This window comes from Camarhynchus parvulus, chromosome 15, assembly GCF_901933205.1.
Source record: "Camarhynchus parvulus chromosome 15, STF_HiC, whole genome shotgun sequence".
NCBI lineage: Eukaryota > Metazoa > Chordata > Aves > Passeriformes > Thraupidae > Camarhynchus > Camarhynchus parvulus.
In genome coordinates, this window is record NC_044585.1 from 6,690,947 (window position 1) to 6,717,066 (window position 26,120).

At 41.2% G+C, this 26,120-nt stretch overlaps 2 protein-coding genes across 12 annotated transcripts in view; one reads left to right on the forward strand and one right to left on the reverse strand.

The window, feature by feature from the left end:
- Positions 1-13,119, reverse strand: part of TXNRD2 (thioredoxin reductase 2) — a 43,343-nt gene extending 30,224 nt beyond the window's left edge. Inside the window, exons 1-4 of one of the 2 annotated variants that reach the window (XM_030958654.1) lie at positions 13,093-13,119; positions 10,036-10,202; positions 801-866; positions 46-102 (exon numbers count right to left, since the gene is read on the reverse strand). Coding sequence is in view for 1 of the 2 variants with exons in the window: in XM_030958653.1 (XP_030814513.1) it covers positions 46-102; positions 801-866; positions 1,906-1,978 (196 nt within the window). In the remaining variant the exon portion in view is untranslated. Of the gene's footprint in view, positions 1-45; positions 103-800; positions 867-1,905; positions 1,994-10,035; positions 10,203-13,092 lie in introns of those variants that run through there. The other variant, XM_030958653.1, reaches the window with a different exon arrangement.
- On the forward strand, positions 1,261-23,785 carry COMT (catechol-O-methyltransferase). 10 transcript variants are annotated; one of them, XM_030958660.1, is made up of 6 exons: positions 1,299-1,365; positions 14,430-14,517; positions 16,493-16,775; positions 18,556-18,749; positions 19,955-20,086; positions 22,509-23,785. In XM_030958660.1, the coding sequence occupies exons 2-6, from the start codon at positions 14,512-14,514 to the stop codon at positions 22,686-22,688; spliced, it is 795 nt and encodes a 264-aa protein (XP_030814520.1). In that variant the 5' UTR covers positions 1,299-1,365; positions 14,430-14,511; the 3' UTR covers positions 22,689-23,785. The 10 variants fall into 10 exon arrangements, with proteins under 10 accessions (XP_030814524.1, XP_030814520.1, XP_030814515.1 ...); XM_030958658.1 differs by lacking the exon at positions 1,299-1,365 and adding an exon at positions 7,105-7,476; XM_030958663.1 differs by lacking the exons at positions 1,299-1,365; positions 14,430-14,517 and adding exons at positions 7,105-7,450; positions 8,803-8,855.
- Positions 23,786-26,120: the final 2,335 nt, after the last annotated feature.

Consider the following 26,120-nt stretch of genomic DNA (forward strand, 5'->3'; position numbering starts at 1 on the left):
ATTATATGCATGTCCAATTATTACCCTGTTACTTCTCTTCCATACCTTGTGGGGAAGGTTCAACATAATCCAGAACAGCCACTTTTCTTCCAAACTGAGCAGCTGTAAACAAAGAAGCAAGGTAAGATATTTAGAGGAAGGAGAAATACACAAACATAAACATTTTTAGTAGCACAGACACAGATAAAATACAGGAGATGACAGCTGGTGATTTTTTCTGTCTAACTCAAGATACCAGACCAGAGACCCAACCTGCCTACATAGTCAGCAAATTCTCTGGAAGATGCTTAATAACCCAGACTGGGGCCTCCAGCTTCCACTGACCCTAAAAATGCAATTTGACCTCAAATGAGATGTTTAAGAACACTGTGGGCTGTTGAACATGCTACCCTGAGATACAAAGAGCGCAAGGTTCTCTACCGCAGTTAGATCTTGGAAACAGTCTGAAGGTATTGTTGTTTTAACATATAAATGAGAATGGTATAAAAAAATACAGTATCTATGGAGGTACTCTGAATACTTTTACAACAGTGAAATTAAAGCTTATTAGTTTTTCCCATGACAAAACAATAAATATTTTTTAAAAGGTTAAGAGGAAAGCCAAAAAAGATCACGCCATCTGAGGGTGTGAATCAATTTGCAGATTAACCATATGGAGCTAAGTTAATAATTAATGTACAGGTACTGAGCGTACTATGCTACTTAAAAAGCTTTAAGATTATCAGTAACACTTCCCTTAGTTTCCTTACACCCCACTGAAGTTAAACCAAAACTTCTGTTAGTTATTTATGCATACAAACCTTCTTTTGCACAAGCAAGGCCTCCAGACCCTCCACCAATGACCAGAAGATCATACTCATTCTTTCCTGTGAAGACGATGTGAAAAAAAGAAGGAATAGAAAAAGATCAGGAAGATGGGAGAGGTATGTAAGAAGGACAGTATCAGAGTACACTTATTTTTATAATTGATTATTGCTGATTTGGGGTTTCCTCTCTTCACTCTAGCGCTGTGGTTTGCTCATTAAGCTATCTACTCTGGTTTTCTAAATGAAATACAGGAAATAAAGCACTTCGAACAAAGTGAGAAAATAGATTAAATTTTTACACGATGTCCCAAGAGTCTCATAATTAATGTAACTGGGATCCAGTACTGGTCTCTGTCTGGGAATTACAGCAGCGAGTTTTACGCAGACATTTTTTCTGTGGGGTCGCCTTATCGGACTCAAAGCTTTACATGCCGTGTGTGCCTTGCCGGGGCGTGGGACGCGGTCAGAGGGAAGCGGGCCCTGCTGCCACCTGGGCCACTGCACAGAGCAAAGCAGCCCCGGCTCCCGGCGCGGTGTGAGGCGGCGGGAGCAGCCGCAGGTGAGCGATGACTCCTTCTAGGGAGGGCTCAGGGCCGCTGCTGCTTTCGGAGCCGTCACGGGCAGGGCGGGCACCGAGTCCACGCAGCGTCCGAGCCCGGGCGGGGGGGATTGCCCTAAATTGCCGAGCGGGCGGGGAGGGCCGCTACCCTTCGGCGCTGATTCCGAAGGAAAGGTTTGGCTGCCTCTGGGCAGCCCCAGCCCCACTGCGGAGCCCCCACCCCGCTGCACCGTCCTCTGAACCCGGGGGTCCCTCAGCGCCCAGGGGCCGAGCGACGGGCTCCGCGGGAGCACCGGGCGCGGCGGTGGCTGACAGAGCCCTCACGGATGGAGGCGGCCGCCCGCCTCGCCTCGGAGTAGAGCGGAGAGACGGCCCCGTCGCCACAGCAGCCGCTCGAGTCTGTGATCTACGGGTGGTGGGAAAGGCTTGGGGGACATTCCCCGGGCGCTCTGGGCGTCGGAAGGCGCGGGCCGCCGCTTTCCGCGGGGAGCGGCGAATTCGCGGCCGCTGCCGGGCCCGAGCCCCGCGGGTACCGCGTACCTGAGAGCGCTCGGAGCGTACGGCACAGCCCCGACACTGGCGGGGGACGCGCCCGCCGCCACAGCGCCGCCATGCTGTACGGCACAGGGCCCCGCGCCCGCCAGGACCCGACGGGCTGGCCGCGCGGCGCCTGAACGGAGGGCGGCGGGGCCCCGTGGGGATCGCGCGGGAGCCGCCTGAGGGGAGCGCTCGGCCCGGAGCCCTCACGGCGCTGGGGGAGGCGGGCACAGGCTCTGGCGAATCACACACAGTGTCACGGAATCGTTAGGGTTGGAAGGGGCCTCTGGAGACCACCTAGTCCAAACCTCCCGTAGAAATCACAGCCACCTGGAGCAGGTGGAATGGTGGTTTGGAATGTCTCCAGAGAGGAAGACAGCGCGACCTCGCTGGGCAGCTGTTACAGCGCTCTGCTACCGCCAACATAAAGTTGTTCCTCATGTTGAGGTAAAACCTCGTGTATTTTAGTTCATGGCCATTGCTTCTCATCCTGTCATATCATTAATGAGTTTCCTTTCAGTCTTCTCTTCAGACTAAACAGGTCCAGCTCCCACAGTCTCTCCTCATGAGAGATGCTCCAGCCCCCTCATCACCTTCATGGCCTCTGCTGGACCCTCTTCAATAGCCCCTTGTCTTTTTATACTGAAGAGCCCAGAACTGGATGTAGCATTCCAGTTCTGGGCTTCTCAATTAAAATCAGTTAAAATTTGTGTTAAAGTTAGACATTTGGAAGGAAAAAAAAAAAATCACGGTTTGCTTGACTGGCTGCCCCCGAGATCCTGCTGTAGAAAGGGCTTGGGAAAGGCCTTTTGGGAAAGACAAGGATCATGATGACAGCCCAAAACCTTCACTGATGTCCAAGACCTGTCCTTTCCCCTCTGAGTCAGCCATTCCTCTGTAGCAGACGTGGTGATAGGAGCTGCCACAGCCCCTCCTCAGGTGCAGGTCACTGGCTAACAGAAACCTCTGAGGAGGTTTGAACAATGCACCTTCTATGAGGTGTTAGAGGCTACACTCGGTGTTATTCCATGTTCCTGTGACTATGATACATTCAGGACTGTGAGCAGGACTCAGGTCTGGAGCAAGGGGTTCCTCTGCTGGAATGCTGGAGTGGGGCCCCGATCTGCACCAACAGCTTGCACACATGGCTGGGCTGTGCTGGGACAGATTTCTGCTTGGGACACCCTCTCAGAGTGCCTCCAGTGCCTCAGCCTCCAGCAGCATCCCTATCCCTGTGCCACATGCCTGCTATTGATTGAACCAGGGCGATGCTGCTGACCTATCCCGAATGGGAGCTCTGAGAGTTAATAATGCCATGATAATGTTAATGATGTGTTCTGACAGCCTGAGGTAAAAGGCCTCAAAGCTGGCATTGATCAAAACAAATCAAAGGCACGAGTTTTCCTTGTTCAGAGGTGCTAGCTTGGCCTTCACTGAAGCTCAGTACTCGCCCTGCCTGCTGCTGTAGGTAGTGGGTCATATGTGTCAAGTGCTACTACAGCCAAAAGCAGAGTTTGGGACAAGAGAATCACATGCTTTTTCTACAGAAAAAAAATTGTTTTAGGCAGTCGTGGTTCAAGCTTTGGAGCAGGGGCCTTGCTCACAAGGGGGCAGCATCCAACCATTTTGTTTCAGAAAACATCGATCCTCTGGTCCACCGCTGAGGAGAGATGGCAGGAAATTAAAATACTCAGAACGTTTTCTTCACTTCACCTCCAGTGTAGTCTCATTATTTTTGTTCATTCCATTAATGTTTGAAAATACATGAACCAGGAATTATTATCACTTTAGTAAGTGGATTGATGATTTTTTCCCAGCATCATTGCTATTAAACCTCCTTCCCCAAAATACAAGAAAACAAAGGCAAACCCCCTGTTATCACTAGAAACAAGGTTACTCACTGCAACAGCAGTAGAAAGAAAGACATCTCAGTAGAGGATACTGAGAGGCCTTTGAATTAAAGAAACCTCAATCATATTCAGATATATTTTTTTATGCTTTTCAAGATGCATGCATGCAAAGTTGTTTCAGCTTTGCATGTTAACCACTATTCTGAGTTGAATCAGGCAGAGTTGAGCATATGCTCTTCACACAGATTTAGTTCAGACATGTAGGATCAAGGGTAGAATTAACTCTCCCCAGACACAAAACAAGTTTATGTGAGATGTCCCTGCAGCATTATGGTGTTCTGTAATAAGGAAAGGCCTTAAATGTGGCAAAGCAAAGTGAAACTAAATTGAATCAAATGAAAGGAAGGTGGTGTTGGTTTCTTCTGCTGTGCCTCAAGTGAAAGGATGAGAGGAAATGACCTTAAAACACTAAAGGAGGTTCAGATTAGAAAGTACAGCTGGTGCTGTGCCGCGGTGTGACCATGTGATGCTGGGGTGTGCCCAGCCCTGTGGCTGTGTCCCACAGCTCAGGGTAAAGCACAGTGCAGCCCCACAGGCTTTCCCATCAGAACCAGCTTCAGAAGAAAGTCCAAAATCTGTGCTGTGCCATTCTACTTGTTCTTGCTCATTCTCACAGGCTTGATTGATCCTTGAGAGTGATAGAGACAAATAGCAGCAGCGAGGAGTGGGTGTGCTGATGGTGACAGTTTCAGTAAGAACAGCAGCCCCTGGTATTTCCTTCTGTCAGCACTGAGTATGTGTGTCTGTGCTGCACTTCAAAACTCTTTTTCAGGGGCAGGAGACAGATAATGGTTATCAAATGTGGTTTCTCCTGGCTCAGCTCATATGGCTTTCTACTCTTAATTTAATTATTTTGTGGTTAGCATTATATTGATTAGATAATTAGTGATACACATTATATATATATATATATAATTTATAATTTATATATATATATAAAATATATATCTTAATTTATTTTAAGAAAACAAGCATTTAAGTCCTTTAGCAGCAAATATGTTCTATTATCAGGAATCATTTAGATAAAGCCTTGTGTTTCTGCAGTGAAAGCATATACTTCCAAAACTGAGATTAAAAAAAACTTCTTCCGAGATAGTTATCAGACTTAGCATCATATTTCCACTAATTTTGTTAGTTGTAGCTTGTCATATTTGAAGTCATAAATGAACTTATACACTAGCTGTGGTTTGGTTTATTTCCAGGCGGAGATGTTTATTCAATATACTTTAAAGAGTGTGGTCTTAACAGGGTAAAGGAGACACCCTGTATCAGAAATGTACACAAATTCATTCAATAAAAAAGGTGCTTTGTAAGTCATGAATTGATTTTGTTAGCAGGCAGACTTTCTCCTTTTGAATTTATTGTAAAGACAGCTTGCGATTCTGTGTGTTGTTTCCTTCGTAGGAAATACATTTTATTACATTTATCAATGGCTTACTTAAATTCTCCCTCACGAAGATGACCAGGGCCAAATACTTTTTCTAGCAAACCTTTAAAAAATTTTGACTTTTCAAGTGCATCTTCTTCTCTTTCCTGTTTTTCTGGCATAGTTTCCTTTATGTCTTACATTCCCAGATCAGCAGCCAGGGAGGGTGGGGACAAGAAGAGAGGTGTCAGGTAGATACTGTCTTTGGAAGTCATCACTTTGTGTCCTTTTTAGTGGGTGGGGTGGGAAATCGATTCTCTCAGAGGTTGCATTTTGTGGCGTGACCTAATGAATAATTTACAGAGTGGCAGTGAACTCTGCTGGGTTGCTGGTTGAACTAAGCTGTCTCCACATCAGGTAGGACCTTTTGGTTTCTTACCATCTCTCTCTTTTAAAGATTATTCAAGAATTATTTTCAGAAATTTGTCTCAGAGTAGGACTAGTTCAGAATTTAATCTGTGCCTTTTTATTTGTTCCTTCCTTCCTTAACATAGATCTTCTGTTCATAGTTTGTCCTGAACAAGTAATTGATTGCAAGTAAGGGGAAAAAAAAGCAGAAACAGATGAAGCTTCAAGTAACACAAGTTCTTGGCTTCATTCAAATGCTTCAGCACATATTGCCAAAAAACGTGAGGGTAGAAAAGAGAGAAATGTGGTAGACTTAACTGCTTCAGAGTTTTTGTGATGAGTTATAAAGTCTTTGAAAGCTGAAAGGTTTTTTCAGTCTTCCTGATAACCTTTTAAGAGGCACTGTAAACACAAAATAGTCTAACTGCTTGTATTATCTGTTCAAATTTAGAGCACAACTTTTCTGGCCACTTTTCTTCTCTTTTAGCTGTTTCCTGTTTTAGATATTGACAGGCAGTTTCCTGATTCAGACATGAGTGGTGCTTCCTTTCTTCAAAATTCCTCTTTTTCATGTTTCTAGTAAGACAGACTAATTTGACTGTGGAAAACAGCAAATTCCCATGAAAGAAAATCCCTCCTGCTATTCTGAAAATGCAAGCTCAAAAGAATTTTCTTCCACTCAGTGTTTCACATGATCTGTGGGGTTTATGATAATGTGCTAGCTCTCCTGTCTCCCTTTGTTTTGGCTTTTAAAAACCAGTCTTTGTCCAGGGTTATTAGAAGAAGGGAATGCCATTTGTTGTTATGCCAGGCATGGATTTAGGGGGAAAAGCTCTGGCTCCGTGCTATGCACAGCAAGTGGGAATGGCCCTGCCACGCTGCATCATGTGACTGCAGCTGGGAGCTCTGGCCATGAGCAAGTCTGCTCAAGTTTGTGCAGCCAGATCAAGCTGAAGTGGCGACTGTCAGGGTGAGTCAGCCTGAACCAGCCAGTTCTCCTGAGCTGCTGCCATTCATGTGATGTTGCTCCCGGGCTAATGCATCCTGGTTCTGCACCTTCCCATAGGTGTACCCTGGGAATCCAGTACCTGATAGATATTCTGAAATCTTTTAGGATCTTGGCCCTACATAAAAATTGTATTACACCAATACATTTGTAGCTCTCTGCATTAATATCAGGGCAGATAATAATAATATGTATTAATATCAGGGCAGATTTTTACTGTCTAGACAAGGATAAGTCATATAGATAGTATATAAATTTACGCACTGTGGAGTTTGTAGCATTGTTAGTACATTAGAAAAAAAAATTGCAAAAATATCCATACTTATAAAGACCATGTGTTGGGCTAACAGGTAAATTAAAGAGAGGCATGAACCAATGTCCATCAGGCTACCAAAGAAACTTCTCTTGGGGAAGAAAATACCCCATAACATCTTACAAGATTTCAACTTTCTATTAACTTGGAAGCAATTTATGGACATTATCACACAGTTTAGGTGTCTTAACCAACTTAACCTCTAGCTTTGTCTAACTTGCAGTTATTGCCATTCACCATTTTTACTTATGGAATGAAATATGTAGACAACAGCAAGGGTTACTTGCAGGCGTAGCTTTTATCGCACAAGTAAACAGCTGTGGGCAGGCAGAAGCAAGTTTGCTCCTCCCATGCTTCAAGCCTGGAGAATATAATTCAGCTCCAAGTTAGAAGACTTTTAGAAGTGTTGTCATGGGATGTTGCTCAATCTGGGAAGTCTTGGCACTAAATTATGCTGCTAAGCAGAAGCTGGGCTGACACCACCCACGACTGGCTGTAGTTAACTGCAAGGACTTCTCCAAAGAGCAGCTGTGTACTTACACAAGGTAAAGCTGTATACTTAGTGCTTTGAGTAAGTTTTGCTGTTTTAACTCTTTTCTGCACGGCCCAGCAGTAAAAAAAATTCTCTGCTAATTTGAATTGTGGGAGGCATGAGGGATCATGCAGACACAACCAGCTTTTGACCAGACAGGAAATTACTGTCAGTGAAGCTGGACTGCAGTATTGCTTACTTCATTCTTTGTTGTGCTTGATGTCTAGATTATAAGAAAATATTTGCAGAGCTAAAGCTCTCTTATACATGGAAGGGATAGTTCAAGGTTATTCTGTATTGACATTGGGGACTGTGCTGTATTGCAGGGCTTTAGTTATGTTTTGTTTAGAGCTACTAGAAACATTTCAATCTTCACCCACCTATTTTTTGCCACAATTCTTTTTTCAATTAATCTGCTTAAAATTATTTGGTTTTCTCTTGTCATGCTCTCAGGTGGTCCCTAATTCTTTCAAGGACCTCCCCTAACACTTGACAAAGCCTGAAGTTCTCAGAACTTCAGCTCCTGTTTCTGCCACACTTGCTACAAACACATTTTTTAAGTCTTTAAAAAGTTTCTAGGCTTGAGCTTCAAACACTTGCCAACTAGGTCTGAGTTTTGTAGTGAGAATACAGGAGAGAACTATTACCATATTGTGGTTGGGATTTTTGGTTTTCTTCTGATTTTCTTCGATGGTGCAATTTAATTGCAGCTGATTATATTGTTCCCACCTCAAAGGAAACAGTATAGACAGACAAGCTGAAAACAAGGTTTCCTAGAATAAGCCTCTTCCTTTACCTTAGAGCTGTTTGTAGCAGAGTATTTTTCCAGCTAGAAGCCACAGAAATTCAAATGTGCTATTTATAATGTATTGATTGCAGCTCCTCCTGTAGTTGCTATTAAGCCATTTGCTATCCATACCTCGCCTGCCCCAGCAGCACTCTATATTTAACCCGCATGCCTAGGTCTTGTTCCTACCAATTCTGCTCTGGCTTTAGCATGCCACGTCTGAGCTGAAAAAAGAACTAAATCCCTTGGGCCAAATTCATTCCTGAAGTTGCTTGATTGAACACATTGCATTTATACTGAGCACAGATTTGGCTCACACCTGACTTTGTCAGCATTCACTGTGCTGTAACTAAGTAACAAGAGCACGGTCGTTAGGGGACAGATGAATAGCTTTCTCTACGGTTATTAGAGCACCGAGCACCTTTAAGGAGTGCAGAATCTGTGAAAGGAGGAGTTGGGGAAAAGGACACCGCTCCTTTTAGAGTCTGTGTAACAGAACTGATAAGCTATTCCTGTGATGTGATCGAATGTGACTGAATACTGCAGGCTCTTGGACTCTTATTCTGTAAAATCCACAGGAGAGCAGCACAGGAAAAGATCGGAGGGAACAGCTTCTGCTATACTAAGAAAGGTACATATTTATATTTTCTTATTTGTCAGGCTTGACACGATGTGTTATCTTAGATAATGTCACTATTTTAAACAGTGGTGCTTTTGAAAGAAGTGGTGTTTTCCACATTCTGACTGGCACTCATTGTCAGGAAGCCAGTCCGTGGGCAGCAACAGCTTTCACAGAGAAAGAGTAGGACATATTTGTGTGTAATGCATTTGTACTGTATTGTAAATCTTGACAGCTGAAAGAAGTGAGATGAGATAACCCTGACTAAATTGAAAATTTAATTTATAGCTATAAGTATGCTGGAATTCGGTATTCATTTATATTGAAGAAAAAGCTGAATGCAAGTCAAGCTTCACATTCAAGTTCAGTCACATTTGGCTGAATAGCTCATTTTATAAGTGTTTTGCTGCAGATGTACTTTATGGAGGTTTTCATTCTCAAGAGGGAATTCTTCTACTCCAAAAATATCTCTGAAGAAGAGACAAAAAGCAAGTACTTTTGCTTGCCAGCCCTGTTGGTGCTTATAGAGTATCCTTCTGATGCCCATAATGGATATTTTTTTTTACCTTCTGTCCTTTACAAACAAACTCATATTTACCAATACTGTCAAGCACATCATACTGCTGAACTCTGTAAACAACCTTAAACAACCTTTACTTTGTCTCTGCACTTCTGCTTACTCAGTCAGGGGCTTCAACAAAGCCCTCAGGTTCAGAACCACATGCATCCGCACAGCTTTGCAGTATTGAAATACAGAAGAAAAACTTCCTGATTTACAGCTTTAGTTTGCATTAATAGAAAAGAGCTTGGTCATATCAACACTGCAAGCAACTTATTTGCCATCCAAGTTTAGCAATATTTCCCAGCAGACTGGTACCCAGTTTATATCTGCCAGTCTCATACTGTTGTCTTTCAGCATTCCTTCAGGATCACTGGAATTAAAAGTGACTGGGAATTTTTTGAAAAAACATAGTTTTGGCAGCAGTCCTTGAAAACAGACCTTAATGTGTGAGGCCATTCTAAAGCTGTCTCAGAAAGCAATTTCTAGACAGAGACCCCCTATGCCCACTCCAGGCACTTTTCTGGGGAGAGCTTTCACTCAGGATTTGAAATCAATCCCTATCCTGCTCTATCTCAGGCTTCCTCTTCCCACACAGTGTTTGATTACCTGCTATGCTGTGGAGAATCCTACCTTGCCTGGTGTGATAGAGTTGTTAATTTTCATAGAAATAAGTCATCATTTCAGGAGAGATTTCCTTCCTAATCCTTCAGATCCCTCAGCAGGTGTCTTCACTACCAAGTTTGAGTCGTGCACTCCCCCCAGCCTGAAGAGCAGCCTGTGGACAGCAGAAAGCTGTGCTGGGAGAGAGACAGATTTACAGTAGATTAGCTGGTAGCCTTGGAAGCAGGGCAGGAGCATGCAGTGAGGATTTGGGGCACTAAGGATTCAGCCCTGTGATATCAGGAAGAGACTGTGAAATAGGTCTGTCCTGAGAGCAGTTAGCCAGTTTGGTCTTTCCTCTTTCAGCGCTTTCTCCCTACCTCCATTTCAGGCAAAATCATTCAATAACAGCTTGATTTTACTCCCTGGGGAACATGAAAATCTCAGCTTATAAAACTCTTCACAGACCAGCTCCTAGTGTGCTGTCAGGGCAGAGCACTTTCTACTTTTGTCAGTCCACTGCCTCCCAGGTAGGATTTGTACAGTTCTGCTGAGCCACCCTAACCACTGGTCTTAAACACTGGTACAAATAGTACAAACACATCTGGAGTGCTCCAGTAGGAATAAGGACTATCAGAAACAAACTCTTCCTAGGGGTACCTGAAAGGGTCATATTCCTGAAAAGCTGTCCTTGCTAAAGACCTGGCAAAGTGCATTTCTTATCCTTGAAGAGTTCTCTCACCCCAAAGTCTGGCTTTAATCGTGCAGTGTGTTCACTAGGTCAGTGTGGATTAGAATGCTACAAATTCCTGTGGACCTGCATGTTGGATGAAGATGAGGCCTCTCTGTGTGGCCAGTTCATTCTGAACACTGCACTTCTTTATGGGGCACACAACCATTACATAAACCTTCTGCTTTGGCTAATAGCACCAAATACCATCGAGAGAATGGCTACTGGGAAGGGAGTTTTAAGTGAGTAGCAATTATCCTAATTGAAATCTATGTGGGGAGAGTGGATTTAAACACCCTTATGAAGCTTATTTGATGGGGCTCCCAAGTAGGCAATAGGCACTTTTCTGTTCTCTTCCTTTCATTCAGTTAGAAGAAATTTCTATTTGTTTCCTTTCAACATGAGAAGAGGGAAGGAGAGGGAAGACAAAAGGCTATGGGGGCAGAAAATAATCATCAGAACTTTGCATTTATAGAAGACAGAAAAGTTTGCAGTGAAGCTAAATTATAGTAATTTGAAAAAAAAAACAAAACTGAGAGGAAAATCTAGATTTCAGGCAAGAAATAGTGAAAAATTATATAAAGACTTTTCAGATTGTTTTCATGATGTCAGTGGAAAATCTGAATGTCAAACTCCCAGACTAAGTTTCCATTGAAATACAAGCTATTCACATTTGGCAATACGATGATTATTTTTCACAGAACAGTTGCACTCACTTGAAAATACATAAACAGTAACAAAAGAATAGAAGGTAAAAAGATTTTTTTTGACCTTTAAATGTACTAAATTACAAAGTTGTTGAATTGTGTTGCCTACAGCAACAGGATAAAATATGTTTGGCAGAAGTTAGCTTAGACTTTCTGACCAAAATACTTTGCCTTTCTTTCTCTGGGAAAACATGAAGAAAAACAAAATGCCACAAAAGAGAGATTGCCTCATTCAAGACAGCACAGGACTAAGAATCAGAAACTCCAATCCCAGCACAGCACAGCTCTCCTCTGGCCTAGTGCAGAACATTGTTAAAATATGTGTAGAAATGTGCTGACTCTTCTGCATTGTTTTCACAGTGCTTCATAAACAGCTAATATATCCATACTAGTGTACAAATCCTCTGCTTACTTCAGTTCATCAGTGTCTAAAGGCATCATTTCAGCAGAAGCTGAAAAAGGTTGAATAATATAAACTTATCAAGTGCTCCCCATTCACCAGGTTATGTGAGTTAATAAAGTCAAAATTAGATTCTAAACCCTTTAGCACCAGAATGCTAAAGTACTGTCTGGATGTGTGGAGACTCGTAATGAACTCTTAAACAACCAACCAGTACTTGGCAGTTAGATTAAATGCATGAAAAATTACAGCAAGACTGCCTGTACCATCTTTCCTCAAAGGCCTGAATTGTTAGCTGGCTGGAAGCCCTTTAGGAAAGCATTTGAAGCACTGCTTGTCTCCACATTTTCCCACTTGTTCATAAACTCAAGAATAATAATGCCACATAGGCATTTGCTGTGCAGACAAAACTATTTTGCCTTTCCTCAGGTGTTATCCATACATTCATAGCAGGGACTTTCTGAAAAAGATTTATTCAGCTTACAATTGAAAGTTTACACACGTAGCAGTCACTTTAACTCTTGGGGCAACACAGAGCAAGATAAGACAGCTCATCCAAGGCCAGATTAGAAAAACATTGCCAAAATGAGACTCACAGCTAAGTCCCCTGGCTCAGGGTCACAAAGTTTACTCTCATTCCAGCCCTGGAGAATAACAGGCAAATGTATGTGCTGTCTTTGTACAAAAGGGGTGGGGTTTTTTGTGATAATGTTCAGGACTTAATTTTCAGTGCAAAGCAAAGCAGTATCAGTTTATCCAAGCTAAAACTGTAATGAGAAGCTCTGTAATTAGGCTTAGAAGGATTCACCTTGATTAGAAAAATGTTCTATCCAGCAGTTTTCCACATCACAAATATTTAAATATTTGTGATCTCTTATTTTTGCATCTGTAGGAAATGACATCTTGTTAATCACTCATAATGTGGTGAAATGTAAGCTTCAGAATAGTTAAATAGTCAAATCTGATACTTCTTTAATCCGCTCAGTGTGAATCTCACTAGGGTATATGCTTTTGTTAAAATTTAGACCACTTAAAGGTGCTTACTTTCACATGCTTTTTTCCTTCTCAATAAACATCAGCTTTTAGCAAAGGGATGTTGGTTTGGGATCAGAGAAGCAGTTGCAATCAGTATGTTGCATCACATTTCCATACACCTTCCTCCAACAGTGCTATGAAAACTTCGTACAGTTTTTATGAAACAGTGAAACAGTGAAAAAATATCTCAGCTCAATCTGGTTACTTGGACTTACCTTAATAATTGATGTTACCAATTGTTCTAATCCTTATTTTTTCATGTCAGGGAATTCAAGGAGCAATTATTTTTTAGCAGAGGTTGGAAAAATGTACCAGAAGGATTGATAAATAGCATTACTGAAAGATCCTTATTGTAACCTTTGGTGAAATGGCTGGAGTCAGCTGCATGAGAATAAAGAACAGGATGTATTGGTTTGGGCTCCATCACATGGGCATTTTTATGATTTTAAAAAAACTGAAGATCATATGATAGCAAGGGGATACTAAATCCCCTAACTTAACATCTCTTGGCATAATAGCAGATCCCTAAGTCTGAGCCAGTTTTCATGGTTTCTTTTAAAGCCATTGGAATGACTTAGGTGTTTCATCTCCACAGGCAGGTAAGTTGGGGCAGCAGATTCCCACATTTTGTGTCTGCTTCTCTCTTTGAAAATGTCTTTTTAAATCTCTGTAAACTGAAGCAGAGGTACTCCCATTCAAATGCTGATTGTTTGATTATGGTGTACATCAGGGGAAAACTGCTGAGCTGCATTATCAAGTTATGATTTGGTCTTATGAAACTGCCAAAATGAGTAAGATTAGATGCATAAGAAAATAACTCAGTGCTTTAGAAAGACTCATCAGTAGTTTGACAGGTTTGGGCATGAAATTTTAATATGTTTTCTTTTAAACTCTGTCTTCTCAAAACCAGATGTACTGATACGTGTTATTCATTCCTTCTCATAATGTTGTCCCTCCAGTTTTCTGTTTATTCCCTTGCTGAATTTTTCATTTGCCTGCTATTTTCCACTTCAAATTTTAGCTTTCAAAGAGAAGGCTCCCTTTATTATGGAGTTTCTAAAGCACAGAAGAGGTTGCAGTGCTAACCTGTGTATTTGGAACCTCAGTATAAGCATTAAATAATAAAAGTGGCTGCCTTGTAATAAGTGGTTATGGGAAACTTGACTGTATGCAACTTTTATTGCATACTTAATGAATCTCATGAATCCACATTAAAGCTAAAATTACTGTTGCATTTTCTAAAGCTGTCATAACACGACTGTCTCCTAGGTAGTGGTAGTTTTAAATTGGTTGAATTACACACTTAATTTTCATATCAAATATTTTCCAGCTAAGAATATGAAAGCAATTACCTATTTTGGTACAGATCTTTTTCCCCTCTGGGTACATGACCATCACCATGCCTCTTGCTCTTGGCAGACTGCCTTTACAGTCTACTGCTGTCACTAAATTTATTTTCACACCTAAGAAGACAGAAATTAAGAGGGACAAACTTTGAAAAATACTGCGTAAAAAAAAAGAAAACCAAAAGTGTCCTTTTCTCTCTTTTCAGAAGGTACCTTCTCTGGAAAGTGGTTTTCAGGATAATTGCCTCCTGAAGGAGTTCTGCTAAGAACAACCCATACTGCCAGTTTATGAAGGTGCTGGGGTGTTATACAGAAATATTATTAATAAAAAACCCAGTAGTTGAAAAACATTCATTGATACTTTAAAAATAAGTGAACTCATCTAGGAATGGAAAAATCAGCATGTACTCTGTAGGTTGTTTCTACCTGTGACCAACCTCTGGGGAGGCAGGTGGGCTCTGCTCTAACGTGTGGTACCTCTTATGTGTGGTAGCATTCATGTGGGATTCAAGTGCAAAGATCTGAGGCACTGGAAAAAAGTGGATCCCTCTGAGTTCTTGATTCAGTCAGTCTGAAAAAGAAGTCTCAGGACAGGGAGCAGGGCTGAGTTAGCCTACAGAGGCTGTCTCTCCCTGTTAAGAGAAATCTCATTAAATGGTCTCGTATCAATGTTAAGCAATAAAGGAGGAAAGCTGTTCCCCCCAAAATACCCTACCTAGTTCATCTTGCTGCTCCCATCCACTCCTGCTGTCTGACAGATCTTTGAAGGGCAGCCCCAAACATGCTGGCAGGATCTCACAGTGCTGAAGTAACAGCCTGTGGCAAGGTCTGCCCAGAGAATGCCAAAGTGTCCATTGTAACCAGAGAATTCTGTCTGGCAGTGTCTGCAGTAATTCTGAATGCCAGCACTCCTCTGTGCTACAGGGACCTGACTGGAGCTGGACTGCCACCAAATGAGTCATGGGTCTGCAGGGTCACAGCTTCACGTGTCCAGAGGCAGGAAAGTCAGAGATCTGCTGGCCTTAGGAAGTGTTTTCTGGGCTCCATCCACTCCTTGGGGTTCAGAATAATTATCTCTCACCTGTGTCAGTAATCCAAATCCATCAACAACAACCATACAATCAACTAAGCCATGAAAGCCAAGTAAAGACCAGTCAAGCGAAGCTAGAGAGATATTTAATGTTAAACTAATGATCTTTCTACAGCCCCATCAAAGTTTTTAGTGGACAGATAATGTAAAAAATTTTCATGTAGAAAAACTAAAAAGAGCTGAAGTCCCATCTGAAAGGTGCAGGACAGTTGGGCCTGGTCAGTAGAACTACTTCTGCACAGAGGAAAAGAAAAATTGACATCCAGGCCTTCATAATCCTGTTGAAGTAATGAAGCAGGCTCATATTAGCTAGGAAAAAAAATACTCAGAAGGTCCAAGAAACAAGATATTAATGTGCTAATGATGCTGGCAGGCTCTGAAAGGAACATCTCAGGTCAGACTTTGCAAGAAGAGCATTAAGGGTAACTGTTAACATTGGTGACTGCTTAAAAGCAAAAGAAATAGACTTTTAACAGCTCCAAACAAATCATACTTGCTCTGCAACTAAGATAAGAGAATGACTGAACAAAATCAGCTGTACTGTATCTTGAGCATATCTCCATGGAAACTCAGTCATCTTCTGAAGTCAAAATATGTTCTGCATGATGATTCAAAATTTAAGTAGTGGGATAGATTTTCCCCATGTGTATATGCCAAATCCCACTACAGAATGGAGGTCAGACCATCCATAAAAAATAGGATTTTTCTGGGACGATATTTGGGAAACAAAAAAGAGAAGTAAGAACAAGTAGGAAGAGATTTGTAGGAATGTTGTTATCTCCTAGAATGAGATAATCCCTTTGTCATTGGTCTTGGGTAACTTAGGCAAAATTTTTGAGGATGTTGTAGCTCCTGTTGGATTTGATGCTGGAAGCTCCTTGTGCAGTGGCATGCTTGGAGCCAGGACTGAGCAGCTGTGTGGGGGAAGGGACCAGAGCATTAAATAAAGCTACTTGTTGACTGCCTGTAAAATTGGCTTCTAAAGGAAGTGCTACAGAGCACCATCCATTACCAAGTGACAGAGAGCCTTTTACAGCTACTTTAGACACAATCATAATTAAACTCTGTGTGTTCCTGTTCAGTAGGGTTGGTTGTGGGTTATTTAGCTCAATATTTACAAAAAGGACAGTCCTCTCCTGTGCCACCTTAACCCTGGGTTGTTTTTCTCTTTTCTTCCAGATGCTGGAGAGCTCTTCAGTCCCTTTGTTCAGTGTCTTCATCCTGCTTCTCATTTTGCTGCTCATTGTGTTGCTCATCAGGAAAAATGCCACCGCTGCCCTTATCTGGAATGAAATAATCCGGGAGAAAGTAACCAATTTCATCATGAATCAGAGCAAAGAACAGAGGATTTTAAATTTTGTGCTGCAGAATGCAGTGCGAGGAGACCCCTGTAGTGTGCTGGACACTATAGACAAATACTGCTCCCAGAAAGAGTGGGCCATGAACGTGGGTGATGAGAAAGGTAATTGTTGCAGGGGTCAGCATCTGAAAAGATCCCTCAAGACTAGCACAGTACAGGACATCTGATTGTATTCACATGGGTACTTCCATCTGCTGCTGCAAAAAGACCAACCCAAAGAGCCTTGTGGTTAGCAGAGTAGTTCTGTGAACAGTTGTGCCTGCTCGTGCAGATGTTTTTGAGGAGGGGTCTCCAGTGACTCATCCAGAAAGTCACAGCCCCAGATGTGGGTTTCTGTGTTGTGCACATTGCAAGCATGTAAGCAGAGTGGCAACTTATGTGAAAAATCTAGGGTTGCATTATACCATACTTTTTATATAGGGTGCCTTCAAGGCATAATTCATTATGTTAAATACTTTCAGATCCTTAACAGCAAGATAGAAAATTGAAAAAAAAACCAAAATTGTGTTTAACTATATGAATTTTGTATATGCAAGCATAAATGAGAAGTCTCTGTTGAAGGGAGAAATCCTACCCATGTCATACAGTATCAGACATTGTTGCTATTTAGCAAGTAAATCATCTTGTTCTTGTCTCCTAAAGAAAAATATGGGAACAAAACCTTTTTTTTTCATAGCTGCAGGAAAGCAGCAATCTTTTCAAAAAACTATAGTGGCAAAATGTTAATATGTTCCCTTATGAATTAGAAACAAAAGCACCTCTTGCTGGGAAATTTCTGGGGAAATTTGCTTAGTCTGGGATTAACACAGCTAATGAAAAACAACTGTAAGCATTGTGATAAAAATGTTCTTCTGACATGTGTAGTTTTTAAAGTAGCTCCTCAGCATATCTGGCTGGGGTGCTTAGGTGAGCAGAACTGTGGGTCATGGCTGAGTAGGAATAGTTAAAGCTCTAAACTTCAAACATTTGTGATTAAATTCTTAATAATTTCACTCTAATTTTGCTCTGATGGCCTTTCCTCAGATAAAAGCCATCAAAGCTAGAGCATCTTTAGTCTCTGAGATTTCAAGAGTGACTACATGGCCTCAAGATGCCTCATCATCATATTAATAAATAGCACCCAGAAAAATATCCCTTAATGACCATGGCTAAGCATAAAATCCCTTCCACTGCTTTTTGAGTTTAGTTATCTAGTTTCTAGCCATATAAATAAGAGGAAATTTCTCACAAATAAATCCTTTCCTTCAAAAGGACTGAATATAGTCACTGTCACTTCTTTTTGGGAACATTTTATGTTGTTAATAATTGACTAATATTTTCCATCCCACAAATTCATGCAGTGAAACCAGTTATTTTGCAGCTTTGTAAGTAGACTTTTCTTTTTTCCTTTAAAGATGAGTATTTGGAATAAGAAATTTTATATCAGACTACAGCATGTAACATTAGCAGCAAACATGAGCACTCAAAATCCAGGAGTTATATATTTCACAAATATGGCCAGTTTCTGCAGTAAATTCTTGGAAAAATTACTGCATTTCCCCCTTCTAACACTATAAATTAGTTGATTCAGGGAATTACATAAGTTATATTCAGGGAATATAAATTAATTCAGGGAATTCCTTATTCAGAAATGTGTATATTGTGAAACTAAGATTTCTTTTAGTTGAAAGTTTGCACTTGGAAACTTAAAATATCCATGATTAACTTGATCATAGGCCAGTTTGCAAAGGATACAGTATGTAATTTGACATCAGCTCTTAATTTTTGAATGTGTTGAGCAACTGAGTACATGGTTTTTTAAAGTTTCTTGTCACTAACTTGCTCTTCTGTATATGAACCAGTTTGGTTTTGTCAAAAGGTAATCTTTTCCCATTTTAATCAGGTAAAATTCTGGACAAGACAGTGGAAGAGGCCAATCCATCAGTTGCCCTGGAGCTGGGAACGTACTGTGGCTACTCAGCAGTGAGGATTTCTCGGCTACTGAAGGCAGGAGCTCGACTGCTCACTGTGGAGTTCAACCCAGAATTTGCTGCTATAGCTAAACAGATGATTGAGTTTGCTGGAGTACAAGATAAGGTAAATACCATTTTTTACAGCAAAACTAGTTAGATTTTGGTTTTGTTTTTTTTTTCCTTGTACCCATGGGCCTTATAAATTTAACCAGCTTCATGCTTAGTTACAGTGCCTGACCTCTCCCAGCAGGACTTCACTACATTGCTTTCCAAAAACCAGAAGAATACTGGGTTTCTCAATATAAACTAAAAGGTGTCAAGACTAACTACAAAAAACTGAATCACGGTCCGATTTGTTACAAAAGGTCACAGGAATCAATTGTATTATGTGCAATGGACTTCAAATGAGAAGTATTTACCCAAATCTAGCTGGTCACAGTGCCCATATCTAAGTTTTGTGCAGTCAGAAGTGTCTTGACTCTCTATAGCTGGTTGAGATGCAGGTGTTTCCAGTCTATATCCCCCACCCAGGCTGGGGGATTCATGCCTGAGAAGTGCCTGTCTATTCAGCAGACATCTCACTTCAATGGAGCTGGAAACACTGGAGGAAATAAGTTCCACCAAGGGACCTTCTAATGTGTTTCTTAACTTCTTGAAGAGAACCTGAAGTACCAGTACATCTAAAACTGCATTTCCCCATCTGATTTTATCTCCTGATTATCTCTGAGTCATAAAACAGACATTTCCTTACCACTTTCTTCCTCCTCCTCTCAGGGTATGTGGTTCTTGCCTAACAAAAATCCACGTGCAGCAGCTGCTTTCAGTTTAACAGTACTAACTCCAATAAACCTGTGAGGAAGATGTAACAGCCTCTGTCCTGTCTCTTCCCTCTCCTGGCTATATAAATTTTACATACTGTAGCCTCCATCTTTTTTCTAACCTAACCTGTTCTCTGCATTTTTGCTTCCCTTGGACTACAAGAAAACTACAACTAAAAAAAAAGTAATTAAAATCACTGTTTTCAACAGGAGATTTCCATGTTTCCAGTGAAGACACACATTATACAACAAAAACAACAGGTCACTTTTTCTGTTGTAAATTTAAAAACCAATAAAATCCAAAACACCCAAATTTGTTTTTTGAAACTTAACTGAGTTGGTTTGTCAAAAATAAAAAGGTACATTTGACCTAACCCTGCCAAATAATTCAACTGACACAATATTGAGCTATAAACATGGTCCCTGATGCCTGGCTACAATTTAAAATGAGCTGGGAGCATGTGATTTTTTCTTAATGGTTCACAGCTCATCACATGGATTTGTATTTCAGGTAAAACTCCTAGAAGGCCCTTCAGAGGAAATTATTCCCCAGCTGAAAAAAAAATATGAAGTGGATACTCTGGATTTTGTCTTCCTGGACCACTGGAAAGACAGATACACACCAGACACCATCCTGCTTCAGGTCAGTTTGCACTATTCTAGTCTTAAAAGTAAAGCAGCAAATATCTTCACGTCTGTGAGGCCTCTATTCTTTATGAGGGACCTCATCTGATGTAAAATGAAGACTGGCAGCCAAAACTGCAGCCTTACAAGGAAAGAGGATTTGAAGGACAGGAGCCTAAACTTTTGTTAAGGACAACTACCAACACTACATAGCTCAGGACTCAGTGAGTACTGCTGAACCCTTCTATTTCCTGAACATACAGGTGTGCAGTAGAAATCCTACCTGGAGGAGTACACGGCCTGAGTCTTGCACTCCCAGGAGTGTGTGCAGGGTCACCAACCAGAGCACTTGACCCAAAGCCCATCCTGATCCTGGGAGCAGGTGAGACCTGGGACCTGCATATCCCAGCTCCACCTCTCTAATTTCCTCAGTACCCCTTTTTTTTGCCTGGGTCTGTGGTGCCAGCAGAGCCTCTTGATGAAATACTATTTTGGTAGCATGGAGTATGACTTGTCTTGGAATCCTTACACTCCACCTAATTAACTGGCTGCAAAGCAATGTTAAAAAGAGTGCAGACTGCTCCAGCCAGGCACTTCCTAGGGAAATGCTGTCCAACTCTATGTCCAGCCCCAAATGTGTAAAAATTATGCTTATTTCTTCCCAAACTGCCTTGACCATTACTGTGGGTATTACAAAATAAGTTGGCTCTAACAGCAGCAGGCAGAGGCAAAGGACTTCTGGATAGGAAGGTATTTTCAAGTGTTAACTGAGATTGACAACATCTGTACCTATCAGCACAGCACATACAGATGCTCTCCTAGCTGACAGAATTTTCTACAACTGCCTGCTTTTACGGAAGTGCCATTTTTCAATTATTTTCTTCACAAATAAATCCACTTTTTTGAGCCTGCCTCTTAGATGGAGAACCTGCCAAATACTTCCTGACCCCTGCCTGAGGATTACAACACTATTTTCTGACCCAGCCTCCCTGTTTTTTTAGTTTTAAGCCCTGTCCTCCAGAAGGCTGCTTGAAAAGGAAATTTGTTTGGGGTTATGAACAGTTAGTATTGAATTTACACAGCAGTAGCTGAAGAAAATGTTCCCTCTGTACAGTTATTTTGTACTCAGAGAATGCTTTCTTTTAAACTGCCTGTGTAAGGATGACTGAGCTCTTTCCACAGTGCATCCTTATCAGAACTTAGCCTCACAACACAGCCAAAGCAAACAGACGGTTTAGTTCCATGGTAGTGGTCAGTCTGATGCAACTGTGATACAAAGTTGCAAAAAAACTCCCGTGAAGTTAAGAGGAGAAAGACAAAGACAAGATCCTAAGATTTTCTCGGATGTCACAAACTTTCTAAAATGTATTCTCAGCAGGTATTGCAGTATGAATAGTGAATATGAATTTATTCAGATGAAATATGTATATATTGGAAGTGGTCCAGACAAAAAAAGCCAGACATGAAGAGCATCTGAAATCCTGATGACCAGTGGAAAATCCAATATGTTGTCTCTTCTAAGCTTCTGTAAGCTGTGCAATAGAAACAGACTGGAGGGTATTTGGTGTGTCTCTAAAATCACTTCTACTGTGCTGACTGGTGTTCAGTCCCCAGAGGCAAGAGCAGTAAGCTCAACGGCTTCTGCAGGACACTCATCAACAGAGCTGCTCTCATGGACTGGGAGTGACAAAAAACACCACATGTTTTGGCTACAGCTACTGCCTGTAACCACAGGATAACAACAAGCTGTTTTAAAACAGCTGGTAAGCCCAGATAAGCACTTCTTCTAGACAAAAAATACCAGTAAAAATTAGGTTTTTAGATTTATTGAGGATAAACATTGCACTTGAAGTGACTACTGCAAGTTAGTTGTGTCTTGTGGATATTCGTCAGAGGGATCTCCGTTGTGCAAAAACCTCGTTTCATGCCCAGATCCCAAACAAAATGGCAGGAAGTTGTTCAAGATGAAAGGAAAACAAGCACAGAAAATCTTTCATTCTTTTAGCAGTTCTGGAGTCTGACTGAGTCTGGCCAGAGCAGTACATGCTACTCTCAGGTGACCTAAAGAGCTACTACAGCAGTTTAATGCCGTATTAAAGAAGTTTTTAAACACGAGGCATTGACAGCCAAAACAAAGCCACCTTACTGATCATGTAGACATAGCTGGAAAAAAACTGAGGAGCAAAGCACACACTTCCACTTGATTTGATATTTCAGAATCAGCATCTAATGTTGTACTAATAAACAGAAAAATTTGGCAAATGACCACAAAGGATCAAGAATTACTCAGCTTCTCCTATGTCTCTCTGACCTTGCAGACCTGTACCACAATGGGTTTTTGGATGCAGGCACTCAAGTATACCTGGGTAACATGAAAGTACATTACATTCAAGCCAATGTCTGCTTAACAGCCACTATGAAGCCATTTCTCTTCTTTCTAGGAATGCAACTTGCTGAGGAAGGGCTCAGTTCTTCTGGCTGACAATGTAATTTTCCCAGGAGCTCCAGATTTCCTTAACTATGTCCGCAAGAGCCCCCATTTCCAATGCACTAACTACCCATCTCATCTGGAATATATGCAAGTGGAAGATGCTATGGAGAAGGCTGTGTTTTTGGGATAAAGATAATCATTAATAATCAACTTTTGTTTCAAATGATGTAAATGCAACTGCACAGGTTAACTTGTCCATGCTTTACAGGTTTTTTTAATTATTATTTTTTTATTTTGGCGCTTGTAATTAAACAAGCACTAATGATCTTTTTAGGTGAGGTAGAAACCAGAATATGGACTAAGTTGGGTCTGTGCCATTGTTCCACATTAACTCAGCAAACCCAAGGTGATGCACATTGCCTTGCCTTGACCAACACATCATCAAACAACAGTCTGTCATTTTGAGCTCAACTTGACCAACCACAATTTGGGTTTAGGGTGGAGAAATACTCTGCAACTTCTGAAGAATTGTGTCCCCAAGCTAAACTCATTAATCATTAGCAAGAGTGAAAAAAAAAAATCCATGTTGCAAGAAAAGACCATTTCATATGCCCTGTTTTTGCTAAATTACTGGCATGCCTCTTGATGCAGTGAAGGCTCCTATTGTGAGATCAGATACTTCTCTGTGCATTTACTGCAAAAGTTAATAATCTCTATGTGAGAGAAAAGAGCACACACTGAAAGAAGGCAGACCCATGCAGTGATGAGAACAAGAAAACAGAATTTTGAAAACACATAAAACAAATAAAATTATTAATCTGCCCATGCAGAGGCAGGGAAAACTGAAGTAGTAAACAGATTAAAATAAATATAGTGACAGGTAACAAAAGGAGCAGACTCTTTCCAAAAGAACACAAAAGTACATTGTATTTGACTTTGATGAAATGCTGGTTTTCCCCTCATTATCCTGTACATACATAGTAGGTGCTTTTAGGAGCAGGGCAAGCTGCTTATTCTGAAATGCTGGATATGTTTAAGATGCTGTATAGAAATAAAGTCCAGAGAGAATGGGTTCTAGCAGGTGGGTCCTGCGTGCCCTGGTTAACCTCAGTGCTGTTACACCATGTGAATAGTGTGGGTCGTCATTGAGAAGATTCAAAGCCAAATACGAAGTCTCTAACTCACCTGAACAATGCAGAAATCCAGTGGCATTTCCTAGCATGTCCTGCTGTGATTATATAAGGCAGCAACAGTCACATTTCTAAATAAAAAGTAAGAAACAACAAAGCAAGGGCGTGACTTTTAATGTTTTCCAATGAATTCTGTACTGCACGTAAGGCTTCCAGACATGAAACAGACACAGAAAGATCCAACAGCTGAAAATCAGAGTGAAAATCAAGGACAACCATTGTTGTCTTTCCCAGTATGAATTCTTTCAAGCCTGTTATGAGTTTCTTCCTTGTATAGCCCACCTTACTGCAGTGGTCCCTCCCCTGGCCTGTGTGCTGCAGAAAATCCACCTCCAGGACACTACTAAGGAGCAGAGGATCACCAAAAGAAAACCAGAATGGGCTAAGGTGATAGAATCAGTTTAGAAATGGACCAAGCAAACCATGGCAACCCAGCCAGTTTGTAAAGTGTGCATTTCACGAGGACAGGAAAAGGCAACACTATCAGAGTTTTCCTGACAAGGTAACTGTCGTATCATGAAAGACACAAGATTTCCTGTACTGGGTTAGATTATGCAGAAGCAGCCTCAGGTGACTCTGTTGTACTGTTCTGTATAGAGCCAACACTGAGTTCTAACATCTCCATCTTGTACTGAAAGTCAGTGATTAGTTCTGTAACATTGCTCTGCAGCACGTCATCTTGGTATTCACCTCAACTCCAAGTTATTGGACCAAAGTCCTTCAGGTGGTTGGAAGCAATTTTTGCAAAATTTGCAATGCAAAATAATCTCCAAGTACATTTATTGGCATATACAAGTTTGTAGGGAAAACCGGAAAATTTAGATACATACAGTGGACCAGAAAATTTGTCTGTGTATCTAAAGCCTTGACTCCAAAGAATCCTTGCTTGTGTTTAGCCCTAAACATCTTTGCACTCAACAGACACTCCTGTCACAGCAGGGCACATCACACAGGCTGATGAGCAAAACAGTCTCAGAAGGATGAGTAAGAGTAAACAGGTAGACTCTTCTGCACTTTACAATAGAGGATCAGAATAATGGCCAAAATTACTGTTCAAGAGACTGTCAAGAAGATTAGGAAAGGTGGGAACCTGTAGAGTGGATATTTCAAAAGATGCAGTAGTGAATAATGTATTTGTAATACATATGGCAAATATAACAGCCACCTTTTAGCATAAAAAAGTATTTTAATTCATTAGAAAGCATCTCCTACATGGCAAACTGTAAAAATAAACACAATGTATGTTCTATCAGAATATTTGCAGAATTCCATATGTATGAAAAAATTTTCCACTTCACTACATTTTTGAAATGCTCTTAATTATTGGTGGCAAGGGATGAAAAGAAAAAAGCCAGACTCAGTTTGCATGACTGACAATTAGAAAAAAGGCTTTTGGTCAGTTGAACAAATATGATCTGGAGTCACTGACACATAAATGTGAAATATTCCAGGGAAAAGAGGCAGTTTTCAAAACAAAGTCACACTTTGAATTCTGGGAGAAGGAAAAAGCAGACAGTGGATCTTCTAATTTGAACATATTTTAAAAAACCTACGGAGTGTTACTGCAACATCAGCCTATTACAGTTAGAAAACACAACCTAAGCTTGCACAAACTGTGTATGGAATGGTGCATGTGGAGCATGTGGAGTGCCCATGAGAGTGGACAACTGATAGAAAGTTCCCAAGGGGAAAAACTCCCCTAAAGCGACAAACACACATCTCTGCAAATTCTCACAGCTCATGTCAGAAACGGATGATCTCACTAAATACTGGTAATTTACACCTATTCTCCAGATGACAGTTACTGTCTAGCTTGTCTTAGTGATTCAGGCAGTACGTGAGAGTGAGGTCTGGTTTCTGCCAGAGCCTCTTTGTTAACTCAAAGGGACATGATACTGTCTTTCAAAATATTGTACAAGAAAGAAGGAGGATTTAAGAGGTAGTCAAACATAGCACTACTGACTTTTGCATAACAGCACCCATGGAAGCGATCCTTCCATCAGAATTTACTTGCCCGAGTACAGAGCAGGGTACAGGAGCCACTGCCTCTGCCTCCTCCCACCGGCATGAAGAAGTGAAAAGCAGCTCACTGGAGAATTCTGAGCAATGAGTCAAACTAAATGCAGTAAAGGGAACATACAGAAACCCCTACAAGAGCAACAAGAAGAGAGAAACCTCTGAGATCCCAACTCTCCCAACCCAGCAGGGCAGTGATGTGTCCTTACTTGGCTGAGCAGTCAATCAGGAATCAGTTATAAGGTACCTTACAAGTAACAGCTATGATTGCTGTGCACACACACACATTGAACAGAGTACCAGAGTTTCAGTCTTTGCCTCTGTCTCTACACCTCTGTCTCTACAGCTCAGTTAATGACATTATAAAGCACCTTCCTGTTTTAAAAGATCCCCCATCAGCTTGTACCAGATCAAGA